At 49.7% G+C, this 22,269-nt stretch overlaps 10 protein-coding genes across 10 annotated transcripts; 4 read left to right on the top strand and 6 right to left on the bottom strand.

The window, feature by feature from the left end:
• Window positions 1-167: 167 nt before the first annotated feature.
• Window positions 168-2,507, top strand: VFPPC_00472 (hypothetical protein; the record flags this gene model as incomplete). The annotated part of the gene is made up of 2 exons (XM_018280484.1): window positions 168-2,064; window positions 2,131-2,507. 2 exons carry the CDS (start codon window positions 168-170, stop codon window positions 2,505-2,507), a joined length of 2,274 nt encoding a protein of 757 aa, XP_018148605.1.
• A 212-nt stretch (window positions 2,508-2,719) lies between these two features.
• VFPPC_15154 (hypothetical protein) lies at window positions 2,720-2,878 on the bottom strand (the record flags this gene model as incomplete). Its single annotated transcript, XM_018292907.1, has 1 exon — window positions 2,720-2,878. One exon carries the CDS (start codon window positions 2,876-2,878, stop codon window positions 2,720-2,722), a length of 159 nt encoding a protein of 52 aa, XP_018148604.1.
• Window positions 2,879-3,693: 815 nt separating this feature from the next.
• On the bottom strand, window positions 3,694-6,393 carry VFPPC_00471 (guanine nucleotide exchange factor Vps9; the record flags this gene model as incomplete). Its single annotated transcript, XM_022428174.1, has 5 exons — window positions 3,694-3,736; window positions 3,806-4,455; window positions 4,526-4,698; window positions 4,766-4,843; window positions 4,905-6,393. The coding sequence occupies 5 exons, from the start codon at window positions 6,391-6,393 to the stop codon at window positions 3,694-3,696; spliced, it is 2,433 nt and encodes an 810-aa protein (XP_022284672.1).
• Window positions 6,394-7,434: 1,041 nt separating this feature from the next.
• Window positions 7,435-7,629, bottom strand: VFPPC_15153 (hypothetical protein; the record flags this gene model as incomplete). The annotated part of the gene is made up of 1 exon (XM_018292906.1): window positions 7,435-7,629. The coding sequence occupies one exon, from the start codon at window positions 7,627-7,629 to the stop codon at window positions 7,435-7,437; it is 195 nt and encodes a 64-aa protein (XP_018148602.1).
• Window positions 7,630-8,422: 793 nt separating this feature from the next.
• VFPPC_12787 (ATP-dependent RNA helicase DHX8) lies at window positions 8,423-9,052 on the top strand (the record flags this gene model as incomplete). Its single annotated transcript, XM_018290564.1, has 1 exon — window positions 8,423-9,052. The coding sequence occupies one exon, from the start codon at window positions 8,423-8,425 to the stop codon at window positions 9,050-9,052; it is 630 nt and encodes a 209-aa protein (XP_018148601.1).
• A 76-nt stretch (window positions 9,053-9,128) lies between these two features.
• VFPPC_00470 (HET-domain-containing protein) lies at window positions 9,129-10,889 on the bottom strand (the record flags this gene model as incomplete). Its single annotated transcript, XM_018280482.1, has 1 exon — window positions 9,129-10,889. The coding sequence occupies one exon, from the start codon at window positions 10,887-10,889 to the stop codon at window positions 9,129-9,131; it is 1,761 nt and encodes a 586-aa protein (XP_018148600.1).
• A 420-nt stretch (window positions 10,890-11,309) lies between these two features.
• VFPPC_12786 (hypothetical protein) lies at window positions 11,310-11,736 on the bottom strand (the record flags this gene model as incomplete). Its single annotated transcript, XM_018290563.1, has 3 exons — window positions 11,310-11,384; window positions 11,450-11,606; window positions 11,699-11,736. 3 exons carry the CDS (start codon window positions 11,734-11,736, stop codon window positions 11,310-11,312), a joined length of 270 nt encoding a protein of 89 aa, XP_018148599.1.
• A 1,963-nt stretch (window positions 11,737-13,699) lies between these two features.
• Window positions 13,700-14,703, top strand: VFPPC_12785 (cytosolic Cu/Zn superoxide dismutase; the record flags this gene model as incomplete). The annotated part of the gene is made up of 2 exons (XM_018290562.1): window positions 13,700-13,955; window positions 14,039-14,703. 2 exons carry the CDS (start codon window positions 13,700-13,702, stop codon window positions 14,701-14,703), a joined length of 921 nt encoding a protein of 306 aa, XP_018148598.1.
• Window positions 14,704-15,787: 1,084 nt separating this feature from the next.
• VFPPC_00469 (histidine kinase group protein) lies at window positions 15,788-18,000 on the top strand (the record flags this gene model as incomplete). The annotated part of the gene is made up of 2 exons (XM_018280481.1): window positions 15,788-15,993; window positions 16,113-18,000. The coding sequence occupies 2 exons, from the start codon at window positions 15,788-15,790 to the stop codon at window positions 17,998-18,000; spliced, it is 2,094 nt and encodes a 697-aa protein (XP_018148597.1).
• A 448-nt stretch (window positions 18,001-18,448) lies between these two features.
• VFPPC_00468 (fungal specific transcription factor domain-containing protein) lies at window positions 18,449-21,367 on the bottom strand (the record flags this gene model as incomplete). Its single annotated transcript, XM_018280480.1, has 4 exons — window positions 18,449-19,730; window positions 19,788-20,529; window positions 20,599-21,112; window positions 21,194-21,367. 4 exons carry the CDS (start codon window positions 21,365-21,367, stop codon window positions 18,449-18,451), a joined length of 2,712 nt encoding a protein of 903 aa, XP_018148596.1.
• Window positions 21,368-22,269: the final 902 nt, after the last annotated feature.

Genomic DNA, 22,269 nt, shown 5'->3' with positions numbered 1-22,269 from the left:
TTGGGTTCCCGGGAATATGTACTTTTTCCTTACAGCTTTTACTCAATGAAGCTCTGACCGAAATTGAGACGATTGATATCCAAGACGAACCACAATCATTTTCACGGTTGAATTACGAAGCTTTGGTCCGAATCATTTATCGACATTGCGACTATTAGGCGGACGAAATGGCCCGCTCTAACTCAGCATGGGGCTCATGGACCAGAGGGGTGATGCTGTTGGGCTTCATGGCAACGACAGTAAATGCAGGACAAATCCTCAAGACGAGTGGTTTCAGCGATTGCGGTTCCGACTCCTCCGTGAAAGTTGACAAGATTGACATCAGTTACAACAACGAAAACAAGACCGTGAGCTTCGACGTGGCAGGCTCAAGCAGCAAAGAACAAAATGTAACCGCAATCCTCAATGTTACTGCTTACGGAAACACAGTGTACTCCAAAAGCTTCAACCCTTGCGACAAGGGCACATTTGTCCAACAATTGTGCCCTGTACCCGTGGGCAAATTCGCAGCCCGTGGAAGCCAGCAGATTCCTGCAGAGTTTGCCAATATGGTGCCTGGTATAGCCTTTCAAATACCCGATATCTCTGCTGTCGCGACTTTGCAATTGGTCAGTGCGGACGGTGGAAAGAAGGTTGCCTGCATTCAGTCTGATGTATCCAATGGCAAAACAACTGATATTCCCGTGATATCCTACATTGCTGCTGGTGTCGCCGGTGCAGCTTTGGTCCTGACCGGCGTTTCGGCTGCTGGCGCTGCTCTGTCTGGCGGCAGCGCTGCTCTTGGAGGCGGGTCTGGTGGAGGTATGGGAACCATCAGTCCCAGCTTCGGCGAGACAATTGGATGGTTTCAAGGAATGGCAATGAATAGCATGTTGTCGGTCAACTATCCTCCCATTTATCGAAATTTTGCCAAAAACTTTGCATTCTCGGCGGGTGTCATTCCATGGTCGGGGATGCAGACCGCGATTGATGACTTCCGGTCAAAAACAGGTGGAAATTTGACGCAAGACAACTACCGATATCTTCAAAATGCTACGCTGGTATTCCCAGATGGTTCGACCTCGAGTCCAAACAAAGGACTATTCAATTTCAAGCGGTCAATTGATGCCTTTGTGGATTTGGCTGAAAGAGCCATTGATACTTCTATCAACTCGACCGACACTGCTGGCAATGATGGCGGAGAGGACTTTCAACACAAAGTACAGGGCATCCAGGCTTTTGCCGAGAAGCTGCTCGTTCCCAAGTCGAACATTTTTATGAGCGCGTTGCTAATTGTGGCAATTATAATCGGCGTGATTGTCGTTGGTATTCTCCTTGTCAAAGTTATTCTTGAAGCTTGGGCCCTATTTGGCAACTTTCCAGAAGGCTTGAAAGGTTTTCGAAAGCACTATTGGGGTTCCATTGCGCGAACCATCACATCCCTGATTCTTCTGCTTTACGGCATCTGGGTACTGTACTGCGTCTTTCAATTCACAACCGGCGACTCGACCGTTGCCAAAGTCCTGGCAGCTGTCACCCTTGCTGTTTTCACCGGTATTTTGGCCTTCTTCTCCTGGAAGATTTGGTCAGTGGTTCACACACTGAAGCAAAAAGATGGTGACGCAGCGGCCATGTATGAAGACAAGAAGATCTGGGTCAGGTACTCTCTGTTCTATGAATCTTACAAGAGGCAGTACTGGTGGTTGTTCGTCCCGGTCATATTTTACATGTTTGCCAAGGGCGTCGCGATTGCTGCCGGAAATGGTCATGGTATGCCTCAGACTATTGCCCAACTGATCATCGAAGGCCTCATGCTTTGTCTGCTGCTCTGGGCCCGACCGTTTGAACGCCGTTCCGGCAATGTCATCAACATCATCATTCAAGTTGTGCGAGTTTTGTCTATTGCCTGCATTTTGGTTTTCGTTCAAGAGTTTGGAATCAAACAGACAACGCAGACAGTCGCAGGCGTGGTACTCATCGCAGTTCAAGCCACGCTGACGGTAGTACTCGCAATTCTCATTGCTTGGAATGGAATCAACGCTTGCTGCAAAGTGAACCCCCATCGTAAGAGAAGAAAGGAAGCGGGTATGTTGGATTGATCCAGAGAAACTTTATTTCAGAACTTGCTAACCAAACCGTCTTCCGTAACAGAACAACTCAAACGTGACATGGACAACCTCACCCCGCTTGATGCACGCAACTCTTTACTCCTTGATCGAGCACCAGTACCCGAAAAATCTATGTTTTCCGCCTCGGCCGATTTGAACGAGAAAGGCCACAGCCGGGCTGACTCAGCGGAACGATACTACCAAGGGGGCGGTGATTTGAGACCGCCAGTTGCGCCTTCCGGAGGACACATGTACAGGCCACTGACACCGACTACGCCGCATGACTCCCAGAGCCTTCTGGATGGAGCTGCGCCTATAGGCGTAGCTGACCGACAACCAGCTGTACCAAATGTTGATCGAGAGTATCGTGGAGCATATGGACCATCCTACGCCTACGGCAATGGAGGACGGGGTTATTAGGGAGGGTTCTAGTGTATGTCATATTCGGGAGGAATCGTGGAAACCAAGGCGCCAGCGTGGATGGGAAGCAGCTGACGCCGTCCTCTAGTACTGTGATCGCACTTTCATGTTGACTGGCTCGGCTTGATGATATTTCGTTTTGTCAGGGTATTGCAGTATTGCATTCCCTTCGCTCTTCTATTTCATTCTTTTAATCTCTCTCATTTTGCTTTTCATTCACCACCCACCGCCACCGACCTCTTTCCATTCCTTAACCTATCCTTGAACGTCATCACCCTGCAGCGAAGCTGTGTATAACCATGGAAATATCTAAATTGTGGAAAGTACATTGAGAACAGAGCGGCATGTATAGCGAGCCGATGCATTTGCATTTTCTGGAGCTTGGTTCGGGCTTTGTACAAAGATGATAGATCTTGTAAATCTCTTTTTCATTTTTGCAAATAACGGGCAACACTTCCTTGCGTATTGTGATGACCAATATGGGTGCTTTGTTGTCAAATCATTAGACGACTGATGTAGACAATGGTATATGCTGTGTCTGTGGGTCATCGCAGAACCAGTAATGTGTGTATCAAATACCGAGACGAACTCACGTCGAATGAAGGAAGGTTGTACAGTTATTTGCTCCTCTACGTTATGTACAGGCATCCAGACACAAAGAAAATCTCCCCTTTGTCAGTAATAATAATTTCTCAGAAGCATATGGGAATGTAACGTCGATTTACACACTCAGAAGCGTTGACCACCTGCGCACCCCAGTACTACCAGCTACTCACGAAAGTTACATCATCAATGAGCCATTAACCATCAGTAGGATATTCATATCGTAACTGTAGGCACCCCTCCTTTGACCCGATTGACTTGGGGCTGGCCTGTGTTTATTGATGAGGGAACTTAAATGGCTGGAAGGGCCAGGGTTCACAACCAGAATCTACATTGGGCACTGAGCGGTGCTTGCACTGCCATAGCACACCTGGTATGTATGATATGATCAGCATAGGGAGTAACGTCCGGGGAAGAGATTCTGGATAGGGCCAGCTTCTGTAGTAGTAAGGGTGCTATTGGAAATTAGTTTGCAACAGGGCTTGCTTTCAATCAACGTTGTATTATCTGGATACAAATGTTTCTGCTAAACTAGCATTCAAGCACAATGATCGGAAAGTCCGTAGACCCAGATCCCCAAGTTCTATGAAGATAGCGCCAAACATGCATCGACTGCCAAACCAACCCTATTAAATCAAACCGCGGTCAGCACATGCTCTAGAAAATGAAAGGGAGTGTGGTATAGGGCCACTTACCTTCCTTGCTTCTGGTAAACAACATCGCTAATAACATCTTTGTCGAGGTCGGGAAACATGCCCGCCAGCGTCTCCACAACATTTGCATGCTCAGCACGGTGTAGCCGCTGGGCTTCTGCTGCTTCGGCACTTGCTTGTCTAGCAGCGGCTTCTTCTGCGGGGAGAGCATGCTTGGCAAGCAGTTGCTGCTGTTGCTCTTGCAAGGCAGCGTGCTGATCTCGATGAGTTGGTCGAGGGGATTGGCGATCTGTCAAGCCGGGGGAACGGGGAACACTTCCGGGAGCGGAAGACGAAGAGCCATTCTCGTCGGAGAAGATTCGACCAATTGTACTGAGCGGTTTTTGAATGGTTCGAAGCAAGCCGCTGATTGCTGCACCGTCTTGGGCGTCGCCTTCATAAGAGGAGGTTGAGCGCCGTGGGGTTGAGCCCTCCACCCCATCGATGGATGGTCGACCGCTCGATCCACTGGGGTAGAAGCCGGCTTTCTCGTTGAATGTAGGTTGTTGCTGCTGCTGGGGTGAAATGGGGGAGGCAGCCTGGTGTTTTTCGGCAATGGCTGATACAGCTGCTTCGACGTTTCTTTCGAATTCGTCGTCGGATATTGTGAGTGATGATCGATCCATGTTTTCAATGAACTGGATGGCTCCCATCTGTGTGGAATTTATTAGCTGCTAGAAAAAGGAAGAACAAAATGGACTGATCCGGTCAGTGCAGGCATACCAGAGATGACAGGTAGTAGCCAGCTTCACCACCAAGCTTCTCCTGGTTTCTGAATCGCAAAATGTATTGTACGTTGGAAACCAGATGCTCAGGATTGCATTGTAATACGACGTAAATCAACAGTGGCATGAATGAATCTGCTGATGAGTCGGACTTGTTGTGTTTCAAGAGACCTGCCAGAATTAGCATATGAAAGAACTGGGGAGAGCATGACATGTGTATTTTGGAGAGGCTACTCACCGAATATTACCTTGGAGCAGTTCAGGACGCAGATTATCTTGTCACGTGGCGCTCTATATGACTTGATTTTCAAAAGCTCTAAAAGAAGATGTCAGTATAAGCGTTGTTATCACTCACTCGCTGGCCAAATGAAACCAACCTTGCTGAGCGAGTTTTAAGAACCGGCGACCACTGTCTCCCACTGGCGGAATATCCAGATGCTCCAATTTCACCCATCCATAGATGTTGATCTTCTGAGTCAGGATCTCATCACGTTCAACGTCTTCTTGATGTTGTCCACGGCGGCCAGGGCCTAAAGGCACATCTCCTCCTCGTCTTCTCGGCTTGGCGCCTGGAATAGGCTTTGGTGGAGCAATGGCTGGGGAAAACGTCTGTGCATATAATCGATTCATGACCAACTTCTCCATTCCCTCGCGAGCGTTGTCGAACTCGGCGTCGGACACGTCCCTCCAGACGTCACATAACATCATCTTATTGGCAATGAAGGCCAAAAAGTCGCTTGTAATCTTGACTTGCTCATGAACCATCCACTGCTTCTTGCCAAATTCAGACAAAAATGACTTGAGATACCTTGCAACCGGGTCTGCCTTTTTGTTTCTCAGCTGTTCTAGAAATCTGTGAAAGTCAAAAGGAAGGGCTGGTTCCGGTTCGGGGTCAGGGGGAGGAGGACGGTGCATGGATAGTTGCGGAGAGGTTGGCGACGTTATGCTAGATGGCCGCCTGTCGTCTCTCGTTCGAGGAGGAGTTCCAAAAGCACCGTCCTTGGGCGGGACTGGCGGCCCATGATCATCGACAGCCCTTTCCTTGGACCTTACGCTGGAGGGAGACGACGTAGATACTCGCAAGGCGTTGAAATCCTGGAGCTGGTTTGATATCGACTGCGAGAGTGGTTCTAAGCTTGACTTTCGAGGGGGGTGCTGAACTGGCCCGGCCAGAATGGGAGACGCAATCTCTAGCCGTGGGCTCATTACTTCCTCTGCGTCAGGTCCACCACCTGCTTCGCTGAACTGCTCCATGATGCTCTGGATCTCGGAGCGTGAACCGCCATCTTGCTCGTCCTCGCTTGTGTATCTCTTTTCCTCATCTGCCCCATCGGATCTTGAGGGTGACGGTTCGTCGGATCGGTGAGATCTTGCAGCGGTGGAGGGGCTCCGTGATGGAGGCTGCGAGGTCATGGGGGTTGCAGGCGTGGGATCGACATAGGGCGACGGTTCGGCTGCAAGATATTGTGAATCGTTGTCTTTTTTTTGTGACGATGATGTGGCCGGAGCCTTTATGGTGGCCACAGACGAGGTCATGGCATCGGGGCCCTCAGGCTCAGCCAGTTTCAACGGCGCTGGGATATGCTTCTCGATAGCAGGGGTTGAAGGTTGCTCCGTGCGCTTGGTTTGGGTTGCAAGTTCGGATGAAGCCTCCGCAGAGGTGTCATTCTCAACTGGTTCTGCTCTATCTGATACAGGTATTTGCTGGTCCTCCTTCGGTATATCCTTCCCAGTAGCCGTCTCAACAACAGAGGCAGAGGGTTCGGGCGACATGGTGGGATTTACATCTTCGTTGGCATGTGATGTATCCTTGTCGTTAGGTGGGTTGACAACCTCTGGGCCCGCGGGCTCCTCCGGCGGCGACATGCACGGCGTTGTATCGTGGTGGTGGTATTATACAGTCAAGAAACGTCGGGGTCGGTGAGCTCCTGGATGGAGATTGGGGGTGCAAAGGTCGGGATGACGATGTGTATCGTTAGAGTCGGTATCGGACCGCAAAGAGGCTACGAAGACATCTGGCAAAGGACTACAAACTAGGTCGTGGTGTAGGTAAGGTCCATTTGCCGTGTTGGTGAATGAGGCTGAGGGACAGGATGATGTCGATGGTACTGTTTGGTTGTGGATGTTGAACTCAAGACCTGGAGCTCCAAGCTGGTGGCTGACGTCTGGTCGAATGGAGTCGTCGAGTCGGGGTCCGATGTCATCCTGTACTTATGAGGTCGGCATGACCGTTGCAGGCCCTATTTCAGGGGACTAGACGGACATCAATGGGCTCCCAGTGGACTTTAGTGGGCCAGTACCCTGCTATTTGGTTCGTGCAGCGCCTCATACGGGGTCAAGTCTGACCAGACACTGGCACGGGTCAAATTGTGCCTCACACAGCCACACCCGCCTGTCGTTTTGCCATCAAATGCTTTACCATCTGGTTTATTTGCATGCTCAGAATTTACGTGCATCCTTTTCTTCGATCCCATACAACAACTTTGCATTGTGAGCTTCAGCTTAACCATTCAGTCGCGGTCAAGCCCAGCTGCAGCCAAGCAAATACCAGACTTTGACATGAGAGGCACTGGGTATCAATACATGTATGTACCAAGGTACTTATACTTGGTATCAGATCCATGCACCTGACTGACCCCGCCAAGTTGTTGACCCCTCCATGTTTATGGCCATGTCCATGTCCATGTCCATCCTCCCAAATGTCGCCCCTCTTCAGAGTCCACCTCTCATCAATCCCCACTGCCTCGATGCTGCACATTCAGTCGTGAAAAGCATCAAACCTATCGAGTAGCAGTGCAGTACAATGCGGTCGATCAGTTTGACGATTCCCCTGCTGGCTTATGCACATGCAACCAAATAGGACTGACATATCAACACACCAACCCCAGTCGCAGAGTACCCCATCTTCTAGCCATGACAACTTTGTTCTGCGGACTGCCATCGATTCAATCGGCTGGCTGCATTATCGACATTGTCCATCCTCATCCTGGGGTCACACTCTCTGACACGGCTCATCACATCAGCTGTAACATGAAAGTGTCTGGTATACTTATTACTGAGTACCGACGTATCACACTTGCAAATGTCAGTACTCAAGTGCATCTACATGTAGCCTCCCACTTGAGGTGTCACTGAACATGATCGGGCCATGCCATCGTTGTTCACCCTCTTTTCAAGAGATGCATCGAGTCTAGGTTGTGACCGTGGTGCCATGCATGCTCTCACGCGGATACTTAAATATAAGTAGGCAGCTTCGACACCACATTGAATGCAGGTCGCGAATTGCCACTGCGTTCTTGCATGTCACTCCGCAGCTTATGTCAACTACCTAGGTACAGCATTGAATCCACAACTTGCTCTTGATATTTGTGGAAGTCGAGCTGTCTTAAATGGCCAGATTTTCGTCGTAAAATCCTATGACTTTAATTCTTGTACTTTCGATGCAGGTTTCGGCCATTTCCTACCAGTGAGTGGATCAGATCGTATACTTTATGCAACCAACTCAACCGCGAGATCATGGGCCACTTGGACCAAAAACACGGAAGACCAAAAGCTTTGCAACTGAATACAATTGATTTCACAAGAAACTCACAGCCACTTCTTGGCATTCTTTCACCCTCTACTACCAGAGAATGAAAACACTGTGGATCATTCAATAACTAGGAGAGGCCCCTCTTGCAACTCAGCCTCCATGGCTGTCCAAGGCGTTTTCGCGCCGTGTTAGTCACAACTCAAAACTCACAAGTCTTCCAAGCTCCCTCAATGAAACATGTAAAATGTAGTATAAAATAATTCCATTCTTTCAACTAGCCATTTACTTCATTTTACAAACCAATCTATAACATAGCTTTACAATATACTTTTGCACTACATTTTCCCAGATCACACCCACAAAATGGCTGCACACACTCCATATCGACAAATCCGCGCCTCATACACACAACAAACCATCACCGTCTACCAAGCATACAAGCAATCCATTGCCGACGCCGCTGTCAAGCACCAAAAGCTCAATGCCTCTCCTGAATTTCGTCCCAGTCGAATGACGTGGGTTAAACCAAGCTGGAGTTGGATGATGTACCGTGCGGGATATTCCTACAAAGATCCCGGCCAAGAGCGCATATTGGCATTGAAGATGAAACACGAACATTTTATAGCTCTACTTGAGAAAGGTGTGCTGTCTACGCACAACGCTCCTGTTGGCTCGGGGAACGGGCATGCGCGTGATAAGGCGAGCGAGGTTAGGATCCAGTGGGATCCGGAGCGAGACGAGAGATTGCAGGCGTTGCCGTATAGGAGCATACAGATTGGCATTCCGGGGTCGTTGAGTAAGACGTGGGCGGAGGAGTGGATTGCAGAAATCGAGGACGTTACTGATAAGGCGAGGGGGTTGAAGGGTGTGCTGGATGAGAAGGAGGATGTTACGAGGGAAGAGTTGGTGGAGATGGGTTATGTTCCTGAGGAGATAGTTTTTGAAGTATCAGATTCTATCAAGGGGAGACTGAGGATGGATGTGTCTGGTTAGAACGGTACCTCTGTATAATTTTGTATATCTAGATACGTGAACATGTACTTCAAGCCATCATAAATCGCTTTCCCCATCACTTCGACCACGTAAACCCCTTCATATCCTTCATATCCCTCGTCTCCAACCTCAACGTAAACACCAACCTCGAATACAAGATCTCCAGTCCAAAAGTCGCAACCACAACATCCTGATCCAAGACAAACACCCCCCTCCTCAGCGTCTTATCCAACACCCTCTCAAATTCCGCACGCGCAACCTTACCCTGCTCCTCGAACCCGCACCACGGAACAAAATAGCACGCAGGCGTGCCAAACGGATTATCAGGCAGGGCCTCTAGCCCAACCACCAGACACGTACTCCGACACTTCTTCTTCTTGTCCCCCTTTTCAATCTCGATCTCTATCGTGCCGAGGACTCTCGGTTCCTTCAGCTCGTGCACCGCAGGAATGGGATTCTGGTCAAAGTTGATTTCGTACGAGCGCACCACAGAGCCGCCCTTCATGCCGATAAAGTACTGCCACGTTGGGGACCGGGATACGACGTTGAGGCTGATATTGTTGAGCGGGTGGTGAATCTCCGGGTGGAATGTGAGACCGCCTGGTGGACGGGTGGCCGTGTAATTGTGCGGGATGAAGATTTGTCGCAGCTCTGGTTGCTGGAGTGTAGATGCTGTTCCGGACCCGGTAGATAATAGGGCGGCCAGTTCGTCTGGGAGAACTACATTGTTCATCATGGAGAAACCCAGAATGTCCCGCCGGATGCGAACCATGTCTGAGCTGTTGTCCCACGCGGTTCGTTGTAGTATAATCACTGGGCTAAGGGACGAACTTGACTCCTCTCGTCGCATGTCGCAGTCCAAGAAGGCGAGGAATATTGTGCGCGACATGTCCTTGGGGAATGGGGTTACGAAAAGATCCAGAAGTAGGCCTCTGTTCGATACGGTCACCGTCCGATTTGAGCTGCGTGTGAGATATCTCGACCGTCTGGGAATCAAGTCGTTATAGTTGTCAAACGCAGCTGGGCTGTTCGCCAACAAACCCCAAAACATGCGCTTTTCCAGTCCCTCCCTTGGGTAGCTCCATGCGTAGATGGACTCATCGTCTGTAGATTTTATAATCTCATCTTGAAGGCGTCTGAATGCTTTGGTCGCGCCCTCACCGTACAGAAGCGGCATGTTGATGTCAAAAATACCAAGGAGGCAGTACGCAACATCCTCTGTTCGTGTGGTGCTTCGTTTCGCGGCCCAACTCATTCTCTGCGCTACAGAAATTTCATCCAGCTGCTGGCGACATTGTCGATCGCCGTCGGTCGCGGCTTCAAGTATGCTCTTTGGTATCCCTGTGATGTCATGGATGAGATCTTTGAGCGAATCCCTCGTGAACTGTTTCTCCCAATGTCGATCGTAGAATATGACTTCTGGGGGAGCAATGAGCTCCTGTAGTGTCCATCCTCTTGTGAACCAGCGACTAGATCGAAACACTTTGGAATCCAGCGTGTCTGTTGTGGCGTCCCAGTCGGAGAGGAAGGCGATGCACAGGCGAGCATTCTCGTACCATCTGAACATGGAGTTAATGGCCTCGGAAAGCTCTGCGCTGCTGGATTTATCGATGCAGCAGGTATCGATCCATATGAACTCCAGGTCTAGCGATTTTGCTAGCGCGCAACCTTTTTCTATCTTGTCCCATCCTTGCTTCTCGCGAGCGCTGTGCCTGCGTGATAAGTCGTCGTAGGTGATTTCTTCATCCGCCCAGGTGTGTGATAGAATGGCGTATGGCGGAATTTGGTCATCTGTAAAGACGCATAATTCAAATGAAGGTGTGTGCAGTAGTCTCATGACTACATTGGTAGCTGTTGCTGGTTGTGACGATGTTTAATGCAAAGCTGAAGCTCTGTGAGTGCGTTTATGTCTTGGGACTATTTTAGTACTTGTCAATTCAACCATGGCAAAAGCACAAGCGACCTCTGCATGTCAACGCCATATTTATCATGGGCAGGCACAAGAATTACGGGCGAGAAAAAAGATGATAGAAACCAGTTTACGAAATTCAAGTCTTGCAGTTTATAATCGCTCATTTATTTGATACACAAAGCCAACGTTCGCTGGCTCCCGGATTACGACAGCTCCGTCCGAGTCCGCGAATCCCCGATCGTGGGATGCAGTAAATACAGATGAAACAAATAATATTTCCCGTTCAAACAGTTTCCATACAACGCCGGCGCCTATTTATTGATGAACATGATCGATATGAAAGATCTATAGGGCAATTGCACCCCTTCGGTTCTCTCGGACGTGCAGTAGTCCTTGGAAACCACAGAACACAAGGAAAGCCTAATGCAGCGGTCAGTAAACGTCCCGGATAGTGTGCGAATCACCAAAAATCGGGTGTGCCATACCGCATAGACAATGACGGCTGTGAAGATTGTTCCAGCGACGGCCTTGCCTTCCTCTGGCGTAGGGTCCTCTTCGCCGCCCACAAACTCTTCGTGTCCGCTTCGGTACAGGCCAGCAAGAACACTGAGAATAATTATGGCGAAAACGGAGATGACGGTGCTGCGAAACAGAAGCTAGGCGTTAGTAAACTGCTGATGGGCTAAAGCTTGTCACAAAGGCTGCGGCCGGGTCGGTTGACAGGGAGGACATACCACGACCAAGCGTGCATGGCACTGACGACGGGCTTCATGGTGGCGGGATGGTGGCGCGAGCGCGTTTATTCGACTGACGTGAAGTGAGTGACCGTCGAGGCGGTGTTGATGATGGATTGCTGTTGCTGAGAGATCGATTGATGATGTCGGCTTTGTTGGAGTTGCGTTGTGAGTGATCAATGATCTCAGCTGCTGCGCAATCCGGCGGCTCCTGCTTCTTGCCTGAGTGGTTAGGCTGACGCTAAGCCGTGAAGAGTGGGCTTAGTATGCAGCCACAAGCACCACGTTTGTTCAAGCCACATAAAGTGCTTGCGCCACATGTGAACCTCATGGCGGCTAGTCGCCTTTTCCAGACGGAATTTGACATCAGCTTCTCCGATACCTCTCAGATCTATCAATTTTGTTGTGCCTCGCGCCAATACTGGGCTTCATCTCGTCAAATTAGGGCAACCGCAAAGGTTTGCATTTCCTGTTCGCCTTTATGGTCACCCACAAAACCTACGGGACCCGTCCTACACAAACTGGCTATGCGGTAGCATATGGCCATGTGTGGTAGACTCGATTTGACTTCCAGCAAGGAAGCTCAGCTCCATCATCGCAACACGGTTGTACACAGCCCCCATGACCAAACATGACTTTACGCCCTTAGAGATTGCTTGTTCCCTGGAATGTATCGCAACTAGGGGCCAGCGGGACATTTCTACACAGCGAAGCATCATGGTCGTTGTACCTCATTCTGCTCTCAGGATACCCTCAGGTCGTGTCCTCTAGAACTAAGTGATCCATACTCAGTACAATTTTCAGAGCAACGGAAAAAGGGAACCATGGCCAGCTTTGTCTACTCCATTCCCAGCGCCATCAAGGGTTCTTTTCGGTTGCATGGGTCGACGCCCAGGCATCGGGCTGAGAGGATCCGTGCGGATCTTGAAACACGAAACAAAACACTCAGTCGGGCACATCACTAGGAGATTTCCGTATCTGGCAGACGTAACGGATGACCTTTTTTGTTTCGCCCAGAATGAGACTCGCCGCAACTGCAATTGCAGTGGTTGCCACTGGGCCGGTTTTCCGAACACTCCCAATAGGCGTCCCTAGGGCTGTAAACCAACATGCCCATCGACAACAGGGAACGTCTCACTAGGATGGTGAGCCTGATACAACGCTCCGATTGCCGAGAGCGAGGACTCTTGAACCCGAATTCGATTGCCGTTTATCCGCAGCGAGGGCGGATTACCGGCCAGCTCGACCAATCAGTCGTACAACCATCAATATGATGCTACACATTTGCATCTCGTCACTTTCCGGATCACCTATAGCCGTAGGCAAACAGAGAAGCGCCACTCGAGTCTCCTCGTTTTGGAATGTCGTAACTGTTTGCTAGTTCTTTAAGCCACTGGTTTGCGAGCACTACAAACAGTTCCCCATTCTTCTTCCCTCTCGTCACATGTAGTCGACTTATCCCATTAGTTTCGGCCATCCATTATCAGAAGAGTGATTAAATGGACTTTGTGGACTGTGCGCAACTGAACATAAAGCCCGGTTTATATAAAGAAATGAGCACCCGTACCTGACTAGTGTGGCTTTCTTTCAGGCACAATGTCCATCTTTGTTTGGCGTTTCCAGTGATTGCTTATTTCGGGGCTCGCAGACAAGTCTTGGTTTGGTCGTCTTTGTATTGCAGACCGTCTGACCTCCTGGCGGCGCAAATTGTCACCAAAGCGACTTATACTACCGACCCAATTACAACTCTCCGATTCGTACATGTTACGAGACTAGAATCCGCCACTAGCTAGCCATTTCTTTTCTTGGAGGCTCCAGACTCTGTGTCTCGGTGCTCTGTACCACACCAAGCTGTCGAGTCCCACGATATATAAACAGGCGGTGGTCGAGTATTGTCTGTGACGCTCCAAGTCATCCCTCCGGATTCCAATCAGGTGCATCATTCACGCGGAAGCCGTTCAATATCGTACTCTGCGTATTAATTTCAACATTTAAGAAAAAATGCGGATGAAGGCGATTGTTGTTGCGCTTGGCGTAACAGTGAATCATGCAACCGCCGACGACCCTGCCGCAGTGATCAGTGGCAATCCCATCAATGTAGTCTATACGGCTACTCTTCCTGAGACTCCTTTCTTCGCAGCACCAGAACTGAAAGGAAGTGTGAGGGGTTTTATCAGCGCCGCCACGCCCCCGGATGGCGTTGGAGTTAGATTCACGATTCGATTCGAGAACTTGCCAAAGACCGGTGGTCCCTTTCGTTAGTATACATCCAAAAGATCAAGTTTACGATTGCGATTTGTATTAGACATACATATTTCTGACACGGCAATACGCAAATAGCCTACCACATACATGTCAACCAAGTCGCTGATGGGAACTGCTCCGCAGCAGGTGGGCATCTGGACCCCATGAACCGTGGTGAGGATCCGCCTTGCGATGCTGGCAATCTCCCATCATGCCAAACCGGAGATTTATCTGGAAAATATGGCACAATCAATAGCGATCCATTCGTTGCTGAGTACGTGGACAAGTTTTCGTCATTGAAGCGGGAAGACGGGGCATTCATTGGAAACCGATCTTTTGTCATCCACCTCGCCAACAAAACTCGCCTTACCTGCGGCGACTTTCTCAAGAATCAGCCTGTCCTCAAACCTGTGACTCTTACTCCACCCGGTGGCCAGGCTGATTCTCAATCTACAAAGCCTTGCAGCAAAGCTTCCTCAACTTCAGCAGCCGGGAATTGCCCGTGCAACACCCAAGTTACCAGTACAACTGCAACTACTACCACGACATCCACAAAGTCTAGCACGTCCTCAACCTCTACGACGTCCACGTCTTCTTCTAGCACTTCTACCATCACTACGACTTCTACCACTGCTACACCCACAAACACGGGAGTTTTCGTCCCTACCACGACAGTCGTGGTGGCAGGGGCTGCTGCGACTATGCCTGGGTCATTACTGTGGTGGATGAGCGGCGCGGCACTCATGATGTTTTCTCATTAATTAATCACGTAATATGTGGTGGATGGCTGTTCATTGTACAATAGAGTATACCAATTATGTTGAGATAATGAGCGTTGGTGTCCAATTAGACAGGTAATGATGATTCCATTTCCGGGTTCCTAAATCCAAGGCTCTGGCAGTTTGGTCCTACTTTTTCTAATTGTACTGCGAAATAAGTATTGGCTATTGTTCCCTTGGCATCAGATTTGCTGAGTAAGTTGACAATGAGATCGAGCTTGGTCACCTCGTCGTCTTCTCCGAGTTGAGCAACGTCACAATGCTTGCACAAGCCTATTCTTACCTATTGTATGAAGCGCGAGGAAAGTGTTGAACTCCTCAAGTTTGGCTGTTTATATTTACGGCGACGAATCGGCTCTAGTTTCACTTAATGACGGAGTGTCACATTGCTGATACATTATTCCTTGGAACCAAACCCTCGCACAGTTCCTCATACCCCTAGATTTCTGAGAAACTGTTTCGGTGCACATCGTGGCGACAGTTTCGCAAGTGAGCTAGGACCACATTCCGTCTCTCACGCACCACGACTCGTTTGAAGGTGAAAGACAAGAGACAGCTCCCATGCACAACAATAGCCATCCATAAATAGGCAAAGAACAAACGGGCACAATACGGAAGTACCAGATTGATGTGTATTAGTATTGAAAACACAACTTATGTAGAATAGACGATTCATGCATCTGCTTGGTAAGCACCAAAACAGGCTTGGAAGACCTGGTTGGTCGTGGAATCGTGATAGCTTCACCCACCAAGCAAGCAGCAAACAAAGCCGCACGTGATTTGCATCCCACCTTTTGCACCTTCTCTCTCGACGTCGGTTCCATCCTCGCGCCACAAGCTCAACCAAATTCTCGATTATTACCTCAAAAGTTTTGCAGAGGTGGAAATATTTGGTGTTCTTTATATCTCTCACCATTTAGTTTTCTGGTATTGCTATTTCCTTCACCAACTTTTATGCTCAAGCGTCAAATAAGCCAACAAGCATCACCTCAATGTCACACGAATCGCCACCTGCCAGTTGAGAGCCGCAAATAGGCTATACCTCTCAGTATTTGTCATTCTTAGAATGACGAAAACCTCGCGGAGAGAGACGCTCCGAGGGGATGTCGAATTGGCGAGTGACGATGATTCGAGCTCGCCATCTAGAGAGAGCAGCATTCCGACTGATAAACTTCCTCCGTCTCCCGCACCTTCTACCAAGAACAGCTCCAAGAAACAAAAACAAACATCCGCAACGCCCGCTTCATCCGCCCTCCAAATATGCCGCAACAAGTGAGTCGTATTCCTCTGCCCTGTCCGCAGCCTCATATCGCCATTATCCCAATGGTCAATGGTTGTGACACTGAGCACGCATTACCTCCCCATTTCCAGTCTCCGCTAACAAAATTCAGACATTGGCATCACATATCATGCTTTCATGGGCCATGGCTCCAACTACCCATCGAGGTGCTGAAAATAGTCGCGGACATAAATCGCGAAACTCTTCAGCCACGCCCACTTGACCTTGCAGTTGTATCTGATGTTTTCAAAATTCGCGAAGGCGTCGACAAAGCAACCGCCCTTGCTGTAGGGGCAGCTAATGGCCTGTCTCCGTCAACCCTCGTCAACGTGAACGGGGCAACTCCAAACTTTCATTCCCTCGGGCGTGGCTCGAAACTGAGCAAGGAGAGACGACGGAAGATGCGAGAGGTGGCCTGCCAAAGACTTGCAGACGCATATCGACTGGACGAAGTAGCTTGCAGTGTCTTGACGATGCAGAGTAGCTCTGCTCTGGAAGAAGTTGGTGATTTAGTTCTGCAGCAGAATCGCCAGGATCTTCACGCGAAATACGTCCACTTCTTCCACGAAAAGATTCCCTCTAAGAAATTGGTAGAGACGACAAGCTTGCAGCCCTTGACGGATCTCATCGAGTCGAATCATGGTCAAGCAGAGGCACTTCGCACCCGAGCAGCAGTCAAGGTGTTTCGAGAGGATTTTGAAGGAGCGGTGGCTGATCTCACGGAAGCACTCAATCTGTCGAGATATCACGGCCAGCCTCGTGGCTCGGGTTCGCTAGGGAATGGTTATGAACAGTCTACTACCCGCAATAGCACAAGGAATCACGATATTTCTACTTCAGATCAAGATCAGCCCCGTGGCCTTGTAGCGCAACTACTCTTTCAACGCGCGTCTGTCTACATCATCATGGCTTGTCGACATGTTGACAACAGCATAGACCCCTCACCACCAGACCAAACAGTTGCGCCTGAGATTGGGTATCCTGTCCAAACCTCCACCGGACCGAAAGACGTACAAGAAATACCAAAAGAGCAACTTGAGTCCCGCAGGCTCGTAAAAAATCTGGCCAAGCGAGCATTAAAGGACTATACAACCTTTCTCTCACACTTCGACTACTCACCCAATCTGCCAATAGCAGTTATCACTGAGTTTAACTACCGCATGAATCAGGTATCAAAGGGTGTTCGTAAACCTACCAGGTCACACGAATCCAACAAACCTCTCAAAAACCACAGCGTATACCCCCTATCCGTTCTTTTCGCGGCTGTGCCGCCACCAGACCTTCCCGCTTACCCTCTTGAGGAGGTGAGCGAAATCAACAGTACCGGTCAACGTCTCCCGGAACCAAACACAAGCGAATTAGTCACATACCATCCCCTTCTAACTGAAGCTCTTCACGCCCTACTCCTCTGTCACTGCCTGGTGCAAACATCAACCAAGGAGCTTCAGCGCCATGCCTACATGGTTGCTCGCCTCGTGCGACTCTGTGACGGGTTTCCCATATTTAAGGCTTGCAGATCCCCAGCTCGATCCGACTGGGTGAAAGTCCTTCGACGAACTAAACGGCTGTCCCTCGTCTCAACCTGGGAAACTCTCTGCACACCGCCATCAGTGAATGAGAAGAACGCACATGAGTCACTTTCCTCAGCCGCTGCATCTCTCTTAAAGGACAGTCAAGCAGCCATCTCGACACCCGAAGATGAGAACAGTAAACTCCTAGAGAAGCCATCTCAAGAGGACACCAATAACCCACCTGGCGGACTCGCCCCATTGCAACGACCTAGATCGTCTTTCAAACACGACCCCTCTCCGGATTGGAACACTGATGAAGACTCAAAGGAGTATCCTTTCCTTACGGAGAGATCGGCTGCCATCGTAAAATGGACACTCCATGCCCCAATAGTACCTAGCACAGCAAAGAGAAAGAGGCGGCCAAAGAAATCGGGCGTCAGACTTAACGGCGTGGAGGCAGACGTGGAGAAGTTGCACATCAATGAGTAAAAGTCGGCTCAGAAAGCCGATGATGTTTGGGGCCTTTTAAAGCGTTCGTAGCGTTATAGATCTAACATGCTCATCCCCAGGGCCTCTACTTTCTCGACTTCTACGATAACAGTGACCACGTCCTTGAAAGGTTTCAGCACAGCGATCTCGCTTGGAATGTAACATTGGTCAAAACGTAACACACACTCCGCTTTTGTAAGGTCAATGAATTGTTATACATCGTGCTTGATTCTTTACGCTATGATGGGTATATATATCAATACCCCCTTCTGTCCAACAGACGCCCATTGCATTCCCAAAAATCGCATATCCATAAGAAAAAGAAGAAGGAAAGGTCTATAACGCCAGACCAATCATCATCGCGTAGACCAATAGCAAACAATCCGAGAGATGAATACTGTCCATTCACACCACGCTTCGCCTGATGAAACCCTCATAGTTCATACGACTAGTACCATCTGACATCAGCCATGTTGTTTCCGGCGCTCAAAAAGGCATCAATATCACCCACGCCTTCTGTTTCCAAGGCATTCATCAGTTCCAACTGTTGAGAGTGCGTCAGACTACCTTGTCTCCCAGGAAGAAAGCCGTATTGTCCTGCGCCATCAAAACCGGTAGGTATGTTCTGCAATCCGCCGAGGCTACCCGTTGGTGTCTCGGCAAAATTGTTGGGCATTGCATCGTTGAAAAAGTTGCTGGTCATGGGCCCAAAGTTGTATGGCGAAATGAAGGGGGCTGGAGGAGAGAACCAGTCTGCAGAAGACGTGGCAACTGGTAAGGGTCGTTGAGGCACGGATGGTCGGGCTGTGGTGAAATTCGGCGTTACTTGCGTTGCCTGCCCGCCTTGAGGCGGCGACACGGGGTCATTCATAGGCACCACACGGGGTGCGGACGCAGCATCAGATAGACCAGATGTCTGTAGCGGAAGGTTTTGCGGTGACAAGGTCGTGCTAGGAGTAGCAGCCGATAGGGTACCTGTTGGTATCGACTCAGGCGGCGTGGGAATCTGCTTTGACGGGTCCACGGAAGAAGGTGCAGCAGATTGCGCAACATCTTCAGGTGCTCCTTCGGGTGGGAAGTAAGAGAACCTCCTCCCACTGCCATCAGTTGCCGGGTTACGAAAGATCGAGTTAGATCTAAAGGTCGGCTGGGGCGGTGGGTAATTTGGATCAAACGTGTACGTATTCATTGATTCCGGAGATGAATCAAACACAAACCCGAATTGAGGGGGATTCAAGTAAGGAAGTTGCTGAGAAGTCGCAGTCGGTGCATAACTCTCAGGCGACGATTGTGGCTCAGTGACAGATGACGGACTGGCAAACGAGAACACTGGCTGTTGGCTGTCAGGTACTCTGTCGTAGCTTTGCAAACAAGTCTTGGATATGATGCTGTATAGCTGAGATGTGTAGCCGGTGCCAGGCCATCTCTCAGCGCACTTGTCGAGGCATGCCAGCGCCCTAGTTACGAGCTCCTCTACCTCCTGTCGAGGGTGTGATTGACGAACCTCGGGGTACGACGTCGACCATAGCAGAGCATTTAAACATGATGTGAGCATTAGCAGCAGCACCCAAGTGATGCTGAAGAATGCACTGCTCATTTGCTTTTCTGTCAGATTGATAACAAACGCAGAGCTGTCAAAGCAGAGCGCAGCTGCCCTAGCGGATGGCACGGGAACCTGTGGTGAGGGGCGGTAGAGAACTACGCGAGTGTGATGATAAAAATTTGCGAACCTGGTTTATCCGTTAGTACAGAACTGTTTCAAAGCATCTCGCCATTCAATCACATACCAGGAAGGGCTCCATTGCGGCTGGTCAGGCGCACCATCCACCCAAGTCTTCAGCTTCCTTTCTATGGCGCCGTACCACGGATGCGAATCGTTGTTCGGTTCTGGCCGCTTCTGCTCATACAGAGTTCTTCGGATTTCTGTTTGTAGTTCCCTTGATTTGTAGAAGTGGGCAGCGAAAGTTTTTCGTGGACTGGGAGCGCCAGCACTGATTCCATTCACCGTGATGTGCTCGTCATCAGCTGTGGAGAAAATAGACACGTCCAGCTTGTCGTTCCCTGTTGCAAATCCACTGGGTCTTCCCATATGATAAGATAAACCAAAGTCCATAACTGCTATAATCCATACCAGGCGTCGACGTAAGTCGATTGTTTGAGCATTAATATTATATCCTGCGGTGATTGTCTGCTCATCTGTTAAGCCCTCCTGTTGACAGATTCGCGTTGCAAGGCCGATAACGTAATACACTGGTGTTCTCGTGGGCGTCAGAAGCGAATAATGGCCGATTAGGACTAAGCACTGCAAGGTGTTGAGATCCTTGGGCCGAATGACGGCTTCGGCATATTTCATAGCAGCTAAATAGTAGCTGTCCGCCAATCCTGCATATTGTGAATCAAACTTTTGTAGGGCGATAGCAATAACCATTCGAACAACAAAGTTTTTGTATGGGTCTTCGTCTCCATTGTAGACTGCTTCCACATCCTTCTCGAAAATTTTCTCGTGGAGGACGGGCCAAAATACTTGCGCTAAAAGACGAGTCAGTATACCCTTTGAGACATTGATTTGTTTCAGGGACCCGAAAGTATACAACGTACATTTTTGAATGAACAACTCAATAAGCCTATCCATGGTTGTTCGAGATGGTAGACCATCAGCAGGACGCTCACTCAGCATGGGATAGCTCTTCTTCCTCCCGCTGGGAGGCCCTGTCATCTGAATGGATTGCATCCGGGCTTGGCCTCTAGCTCTAACCTCGGGTATAAGATCAGATATACGGTTGGACGCCGTGTACCGCTTGGCCTCCTCCATCAACAGCCTAGTCATAGCAATGCCGCTGCTTGGCCCCAGATATCTGGACGTTTCGTCACTTGCTTTGAGGCGAATCATGCCACCAGGACGAACAATGTCTTCGGTAGTTTTAGGATAGTCATTTCCGTCGTCGGTATACTGGGCCAGCTCAGCCTCGAGTGCCCTCACCTTGTCTTGAAGCTTGATGACATAGTAGCGGTTAATCTTCTTCCCTTTGGCGGTATCCAAATATTCACATATTGACCCAGACCTCTCACAAGGCAAACATCGGGGCAAAGAAGGATCGCAGCGTGTTTTACGCTATTGAAAATTGTTAGTCTGACCGTAACTTATTGGGTCCATTGTGGCCTTTGACACGCCAGGGTGCTAGGTGGGCAATACCTGACGGCAGCGGCAGCAGGCTGTTAGTGTGTGAGCAACGCGTTGAGCTGAGCCATCATCGTCGGAAAGGTCGTCATTCGGTCCTTTGGCTCTCTGATATTGTGCTGTATATGGTTGGTTTGAACGAGACGGGACAGAACCGAGGCCTTGCCTGAAGATGCTTGCTGGATCCATCACAGAATCCTTCAAGCTGTTTGGAGGCTGCTTGTCTCGAGAGCATGTACGTTGATAACTAGACGTACTTTCGCAAAGAAAAAAAAAAAGCTCTAGTGAGCCGTATGTGAACGCCCGTGACTGTCACGATGGGTTACGCAATAAACCCTGTGCGACTGGTCCAGTCGAGTAACGTAGGTCGTGGGTCTTCAAGATAGACAGACGGAAACTGATCGGGCAGAGCGTGGCGGAAAACACCGAGCTACAACCCAAGTTTCACTGCAGTCAGGTAATATTTTGTTGATGTCAATGTCAACTCCTTGTCGCAATTCGAGTGAGGCGCGAGCGGTGGCACACGAGTCGAATAGTTACGGTTGCGGGGAGCGACAAGGTTTAGACTCGGGTTTCCCAGACAGTGGAAAACTATGGCGGCGAACTAACAAGTAACTAAAGTACTATAGCCGTAGTCAATGACCACTATATGTTCTGGATGGATCGACGGACGGGCGAAGGTCGTGAGAGGAAGTAAAAGAGTGGCCGAGGGGTTGCGACTCAGGATGATGTGAAGTGTGTGCACCGTAGTCAGTCAATGGACGTGGAGCTTGGTGGTGGTACAGAAAAGACCAGACCAGACGTGGATGTGGACGTGGACATGGAGGGTCTTCATGCATCTGGATGACCAGGTCCTTGTCAGCATGAGAGCCCCTCTGAGGGACAAAAGACCTGGAGACGCTGGGAAGAGGGGGGGGGGGGGAGGAGCCGGCTTGGGAAAGAGCAACTGGTGGCGGATGGCAGGCAGGGCAATTGCTGATTGGCACGGAATGCGACAGTGCACATGTGCGGGTGAGGAGCCTGGACCCATGCACCCAAGGCTCCAAGTCCACACTTCCACCAGTCTCTACAACCCAAACGGGCAGCCAGGC

Source organism: Pochonia chlamydosporia, chromosome 1, assembly GCF_001653235.2.
Source record: "Pochonia chlamydosporia 170 chromosome 1, whole genome shotgun sequence".
NCBI classification, from domain to species: Eukaryota; Fungi; Ascomycota; class Sordariomycetes; order Hypocreales; family Clavicipitaceae; genus Pochonia; species Pochonia chlamydosporia.
Note: the sequence above shows the minus strand (reverse complement) of the source record. Positions and strands in the feature narration are given on the sequence as shown.